The 7,548-nt window shown below is 35.7% G+C and overlaps 1 protein-coding gene across 1 annotated transcript; it reads right to left on the reverse strand.

Annotated features, from left to right (window-relative positions):
• Positions 1-3,549: 3,549 nt before the first annotated feature.
• Positions 3,550-4,666, reverse strand: LOC148781903 (uncharacterized). The gene is made up of 2 exons (XM_088867806.1): positions 3,827-4,666; positions 3,550-3,734 (listed from the first exon to the last, which is right to left on the reverse strand). The coding sequence occupies exons 1-2, from the start codon at positions 4,650-4,652 to the stop codon at positions 3,550-3,552; spliced, it is 1,011 nt and encodes a 336-aa protein (XP_088723932.1). The 5' UTR covers positions 4,653-4,666.
• Between the last annotated feature and the right edge of the window lie 2,882 nt (positions 4,667-7,548).

A 7,548-nucleotide genomic window follows, 5' to 3' on the forward strand; every position in this document is an offset into this window, starting at 1 on the left:
CCCACCTATGGAGCGGGTCCGTTAGGGAAAAGGAGGGTGAGAAAGTAGAGTGGGATAGTCAAACCTGCCTAAGGCACAGGTCTGTGGCCTGGACTAGGGGATGAGAGGATGAGAGAGCAAAAGAAGGAGATTGAAGGGGGGACGGACCCGCTTACAACACATGACCTTGGGCGAGAGAGGGAGAGAAAGTAAAAGACAAACGAAGGAGAGAAGTCGAGCATGCCCTAGGTGCGGATCCATGTCTTTTTAGGCGAGAGAGAGAGAAAGAGAGGATGGAGGAGCGCGGACCCGCCGTGGGTCAGAGTGGAGAGAGAGAAAAGAAAGTGAAAGTGACAAGAGAGAAAAGATAAAAGAGAAAGAGATAGAAGAGAGAGGAAAGAAGAGAGAAAAGAGAGGAGAGAAAGTGAGCTCTGACCTAGGTGCGCCTTCGAGTGTCCCTTTTGTATGCACCTTAGAGAAAGAATTTGGGCCTTTTAGGTTAAGGCTAAGGTATAAGGTCTAGGTGTATGAGCTTAGGTGGGTTGAAATAAGGTAAGATGTATGGAAACTATGGTGTATGGATTAGGTTGGTATGCATAGAAGGTTTAGGATGTATAGATGCTAAGGTGTATGGTGTAGGTTAAGGTATATGGAGTATTGTAGGGTGTAGGAAAGCTAAGGTGTATGGAGTAAGCTAAGGTGTATGGAGAATGGTTGGGTGTAGGAAAGCTAAAGAATATGGAGTAGGGCGTATGAGAGCTAGAGGGTATAAGGTAGGGAGTAGGAACTTAGAAGCTCTAGGAAGTTGGAAGTTTGAGGTTCTAGGAAGTGAGGGATACCTAGGGGTAGTTTCTCTCTCTAGTAATTGTTTCTCTCCGCTCTCCTTGAGTTTTGAGTTCGGGATCAAGCAAAAAGAAGAAGCCTAAACGCTTTGAATTCTCAAGTTTTTCAATTGATTTCCAAAACTCATTTGCAAATGACGTCATTTTGCTTATATAGAATAACCTCAAAACATTGGTGGATACTAAAAAACCTTTAGAATTGTTGGAAATTACATATTTAATGAATAAAAATAATAAAACTCACCCTTTTTTAGTAAGTTAGGTTTGGATTGGTCCCGGATTGGCCAATTGAGCCGAAATTTGATATCTACGATTTTTTCGACGTTCCGGATCCAATGGTGGTGGTCTGATATTATTTTGAGACCTAGAAAATAATGTTGTAGTTATAGGGTATATTTTTAGCATGACAGGAACTAAATTTAAAAGCTGAGTTGTCAGAACGTGACAAAACTCTACGGGTGTCCTTAGGTCATTCAAAAGTACCCTCATGCAATTTGAGGGCATTCGGACACTTCTTCAGAGGTCGCCCAATATCAGGCCCTTATTTCTTCAGTGTTTCCCTAGTCTTGTGGCGACTTTGGCGACGGAAAAACTAGGTTACTACCGTCTCTCTCCTTATACATCTCGGAGATACAAGTACGTCAAAAATGAAGTATAACAGTACCGTCTATTTTCAAGATTTTGATGTGGTTATGTATCTAATATATTTGAACCAATGGTTTAAAAAACGGATCGATGACCCGGATCGAGCACCCAAAAAACCGATCCGGATCGGCGAATCGGCGATCCGGATTGGGAATCGGGTGAATCGGTCAGAATAAAGCTTCAAAAAAATCAGAAAAAATTATTAAAATTCATTATAAATATTGTTTTTTAGGAATTCAATAAGAAACGACGGTACTCCATTAAGAATTTTCATGTTTTTGAATGAATATGCGAATATTGATATGTTCTTTCCCTGCATGAACCGCCATTCAGCATTTAATTTACATCACACAAAAGGATAAACATAGAATTATCATGGAATAAGTATATCAACATACATGGACTACAATAAAGCATAAAATTAGTAACATATGATTTAAAAATAAAATGATAGACGACGTTGTTGTTCTTCTTGGTCACACTGGTGCCATTGATTGAATTCGTTTGACAATTCATTGATTCGATCTAAAAACGAATCATCGATATTAGCAAGCGTCTAACTATTCCCAAATCCCTGAGTGTTAGTGTTTTGTTGTGTTCCCAATCCAAAATCCTCGAAGCTTGTCCATCCTTCATGCTCATCCCTACACTGTTGTTGTTGGGACTCGATATGTGAATAATATGGCTGGGATAGGGTGGCCTCAGAATCATCATCTCTCTCATTTTCTCTTAGACCCCCTTCCCACTCTCCCTCATTAGGTGCAATATCACCGACATCTCCGATGAATTGTGGATACGTTGGCTGGCTGCTTCCTCTTTCATGCTGCTCATCACTTTCTTCAAGATCTTCATCACCGATAGCCTCAAGGAACGCTCTCTTATGTAACACTGGCCTCTTCTACTGCCCATTGGTATGCTGTGTCTGTGATAATTATTGTGTCTAAGTCTATCGGCCCATAGTCTTCAAGCTTCCTTCTTATTTGTCGCTCTCTGAGGTTTAAATTATAATGAACGTAAACTAGTTTATGAAGCTTCTTAGAAGCGAGTCGATTCCTCCTAGTAGTGTGCAACCATTGGAACGTACTCCAGTTGCGCTCACAGCCAGTAGCAGAACATGTCTGGGAGAGCACCTTGATTGCTATCCTCTTTAGGTGAGGTGCATCAGTACCATATATGTCACACCCCAAGAATTTACAATACTGTTATTCCTGAGATGTGACAGTCAAAGCAGATATACATCTCTTGATAGGACAAATTTATAGTGGCGAATTCTTACAAGGTAACAAAAGAAAGTTAAGCTAGCACAACAACAATATCTTCTAGAGTTGATCCCGACAAGCACTAAAAATGAAACCGCAGTTATCAAGGTAACAAAAGAAAGTTAAGCTAGCACAACAACAATATCTTCTAGAGTTGATCCCGACGAGCACTAAAAATGAAACTGCAGTTATCACACAAATATTTGAGAGGGAGCTTCCGATAAAAATTCGGCTCGAGAGAGGAGTTCACTGTGTTTCGATCAGAGAGAAAAATCTCATAAGTTTTCTAAGGTAGGAGTCTTCACCTCTCTAAATTTAAATTCTACTAACATATTATTTTATTCTTTCATTACGTTACAAGGGTGAGCATTAGTTTACGCTTTAAACACCTAAAGCTTTTATTACGTTACAGGTGTGAGCGTTAGTTTACGCTTTAAACACCTAAAGCCCACGTCCTTTAGTGGACGTGGCAAGAGCAAGGAAACACAAAGCTTTTAAAACAAAAGCTTTTAAAAGTAACGATGGTCCTTAAGGACCATCATGTTCAAACGAATAGTCATGTATTAATAGGTTTTTTTTTTTTTTTTTTTGAAAGTTTAGGATTGTTACAATATATCTCCCACCATTCAGTTGGATTAAAATGCAAAAAGCATTGTAAGGGCAAGAGCAATTCATAAGATTAAATATATGAATGAACAAAATATTAGCGAGGGGATAACCTGGATCCATCATAGTTCGAGAATTCCTGGTAAGTCTAGTTCCGAAGGATCCTATAGCATCCCTATACATAGCAAGGTAAAACAAATATATTACGTTTTAGTGCATTATTCCTCACAAATATAACAACTCAATGAAGTTCTTACCCAAACATTAAATAATACCTCTTGTATTGCTGCTACTTGGTTTCGATGGCTTCTCTCCAACCTTGCAATAATGTATCTGACCCCTTCCATAATCTTGTGGGGTTGTTCAGGTGTCAAATAGAAAAATTTTGGGTTGAAGTAGTAACCTAAAAAATATATAGGTAGAAAAATGTCATTTACAATTTCATAAAAAAATGATTTAAACTGAAACATTGTAATGATATAAATATATATTTACCAGCATAATGAATTGGACGTCCAAATTTGGTGTTCCACCTCCTTTCTATAATCTCGATCACTTTGCTAGCAAAATTACACTTCTCCCCAATAGCTGATTTCGCCCTCTCAATACCTTCATAAAGGATACCCATGGTAGCTTTCTTGTCAGCATCCACCATTCTTAACACCGTGACCAACGGGGCAGTGGCCTCTACAACACTGGAATATCGAGACCAGAACCGCTTATTTGAGACTATGTTGTCCACTTTTATACTGGTACTGGACTTCGAGAGGCGGTCATTTAACCACTCTTCACAGGTAAACAATCTCTTTAATGCACCTTCAGATTCTCGAATGGAGTCCACAGCTAAATAATCGGTCGCAAAGCGGGTTATGGCAGCCCTGATTATCTCTTTTTTCTTAGAGTGTTCTCTAAACAAAAATAAAATTTTAGAGTGGTTGTATATAAATCTCGACACCAACCTTGCTTCCTCTATGGTCTCCTTCATAATTTTGATCTCACCGATCTCCTCTAACATAAGATCGATGTTGTGTGCAGCACACGGGGTCCATACTAGATGCTTCCTCTTATCCATCAACTTGCTGCCCGCAGAAACACATGCACGCGCATTGTCCGTAATAAATTGGACTACATGCTTATCTCCCACCTCCTCCACTATCTGATCATATAGTCGTACGTAGAAGTTTGCATCCTTCTTCGTCCCTGATACGTCTTTGCTAGACAAAAAAGTTGTACCTTTTGGGGAATAGGCCAAGAAGTTTAAAAACTCATTTTTGCTAACTTTATTCAACCAACCATCACTCATGAGAGTAATGTCTGTCATTGGCCAACTCTGTTTATATTCTTCAATCCACTTTTTAACTTCCTCCACCTCTTCATCTAATATTGGCCCACTGAGCTCATATGCCGTCGGGGGTTTTACCCCGGGCCCGACTCTCTGGATTGCACTGACCATAAGTGGAAAATATGGGCTATTGGCTGCATCAAAGGGAATCCCTTTATCGTAGAACCATTTACCAACATATCTCCCTAATATGTTTCTTGTACCTTTAACTATGCCTTTTAGGGTCATCTGTTGTGACTTAGGCTTTGAGAGAAATGGGTCTTTACGACCATGACTTGCAATACTGGCACTTCTAGGTAACCTAGAAACAATTTCTTCAACAACTGATTCTCCTTGATACATATTGCCACCAACCCCTCCATACATATTTGAGCTGGGCCCGCCATACATGCTCGAGCTGGGCCCGCCATGCATATCTGAGCTAGGCCCACCATGCATATCTGAGCTAGGCCCACCCTGCATGTCTGAGCTAGACCCACTGGGCATTCTAAACCCACGTTCCTTCTGATATTGTTCATGTAAACTCAATCTTGTGGCTATGTCCAGCTCATTATTATATTGCTCTTCTAGGCCATTATTGCTCTTCTGTATCATTCCTGCTTGATGATGTATATAAACTAGCTATCTCCTCATTCATCCTATGTTTGGCAAACTTTTTACCTTTGTTAGCATTAATAATTGCCGCCATCTATTTTTCTACATTACTAGGGACACTAGTGCACGCAGAAACTTCTCCCTTAACCCCTGTCAAGTGTTGCTTGAACCTATGTACCCTACTACTTATCACTTTTTGACAATAATTACAAATAATTTTGTCTTTCTTGTTGGGATCAAGTCAGACCCCATGTTGCCATGCAAGATCTTCTGCAGATCTTGACATGATTCAACTGTTTTAAGATGTAAAAAGTATAAAATTAACCTGACAGTTCAAAAAGAAAAATAATCACCATGTGTAGTGATAATATGTTGCGGTAGTTCATGTAGTCATATTTGTTGTTATTTGTTATTGCACAATACCTTTATTGACAATAATATTTTCGTACATATCAATTACAAACATTCAGGATAATATAATACAAAATGCAAGCTCCAAACATGGCTACAACTCAATTATCAAGAACATACATTTTTTGCATTAAAAAATTAATAAGAAAAACAATTCTTCACAGAGTCAGCTAACATCAGTCATTCCAACTAAAAAATTCATGAACAACAGATAAAAAAAATACAGTTTTGCATTAAAAATATAATAACATGCATTTTTTTGCATAAATAATCTATCAACATACAATTTTTTCAAAAAAAACTTTAACAATAAAATTTTAAAATATGGTTTAATACATCATGATAATTAAAACCTTGTCACGATTTTCACATCTTTTCGGAAAATCATCATTTTTCAAAAAATTCGATCATGGAAAAAAAAAAAAAAGTACAGCAAACTCAAACAATAAAAATTAAAAATTGGGTTTAATACATCATGATAATAAAAACCTTATCACGATTTTCACATCTTTTCGGAAAATCATCATTTTTCAAAAAATTCGATCATGGATAAAAAGAAATAAAAAAAAAAAGTACAGCAAATTTTCAAAAAATTCGATAATGGATTACAAAAAAAAATTCGAACATGGATTAAAAAAAAAATCACAAATTTTCAAAAAATTCAATCTTGGATTACAAAAAATTCGATCATGGATTACAAAAAATTCGATCATGGATTACATAAAATTCGATCATGGATTACAAAAAAAAAGTAACAAAACAAAAAATTCAATCGTGGATTACAAAAAAAGAAAAAAACAATTCGAACATGGATTACAAAAAATTCAATCATGGTTTACAAAAAAAAAAAATCGATCATGGATTGCAAGAAAAAAAAAACAAACATTTCGATCATGGATTACAAAAAATTCGACCATGGATTACAAAAAATTCTATCATGGATTACAAAAAATTCGATCATGGATTACATAAAATTCGATCATGGATTACAAAAAACAAAAAAAAACAAAAAATTCGATTGTGGATTACAAAAAAAGAAAAAAACAATTCGATCATGGATTACAAAAAACTCTATCATGGGTTACAAAAAAAATAAAAAATTCGATCATGGATTACCAAAAAAAAAAAAAAACATTTCGATCATGGATTACAAAAAAAAAAAACAAACATTTCGATCATGGATTACAAAACATTCGATCATGGATTACAAAAAATTCTATCGTGGGTTACAAAAATAAAAAATAAAACAAAAAATTCGATCATGGATTACAAGAAAAAAAAACAAACATTTCGATCATGGATTACAAAAAATTCGATCATGGATTACAAAAAATTCTATCATGGGTTACAAAAAAGAAAAAAAAACAAAAAATTCGATCATGGATTACAAAAAAAAAAAAAAACAATTCTATCATGGATTACAAAAAAATCGATCAAGTATTACAAAACATTCGATCATGGATTACAAAAAAAAAAAAAAAAAAATTCTTTTCTTCCCATAGCCATTTTACATAAGCCATTTTAACTAAAAAATCCACCTCTAAGTGAATAAATTACATCCAATTGAGTGCATTTTCTGATAAACAACAATATAAGGAATCAAAACCCTAAATTTTTAACACATTATTTCTAATATATCATGCAAAAAAATCAAAAGGTAGAAAAAAAAAAAAACAGCGGAATTTTGGTTCCGCAAACATCTCTGTGTTCATCTCAAATTTTATGCTGTAATTGCCTAAATTACATAAAATTAAAAATTTTAAATCATAATAGATACAATAAAGATTAAAAACCCTACAAATTGAACTCATTATCTTCAAAATATGTCATGAAATAAATCATATGGCAGAAAAAAAAAAAACCCCAAACT

The sequence above is a fragment of the Amborella trichopoda genome, chromosome 5, assembly GCF_054954075.1.
Source record: "Amborella trichopoda isolate Santa Cruz 75 chromosome 5, AtrichopodaSantaCruz75HAP2 v2.0, whole genome shotgun sequence".
NCBI classification, from domain to species: domain Eukaryota; kingdom Viridiplantae; phylum Streptophyta; class Magnoliopsida; order Amborellales; family Amborellaceae; genus Amborella; species Amborella trichopoda.

What these genes read in the sequence shown, in the direction of transcription:
- LOC148781903 (XM_088867806.1), bottom strand. Translation starts at nt 4,652, where the DNA reads ATGACAGACATTACTCTCATGAGTGATGGTTGGTTGAATAAAGTTAGC. An exon ending in ACGTCCAATTCATTATGCTG is followed by an intron (nt 3,735 to 3,826) that starts GTAAATATATAT and finishes TATATTTTTTAG; the next exon opens with GTTACTACTTCAACCCAAAA.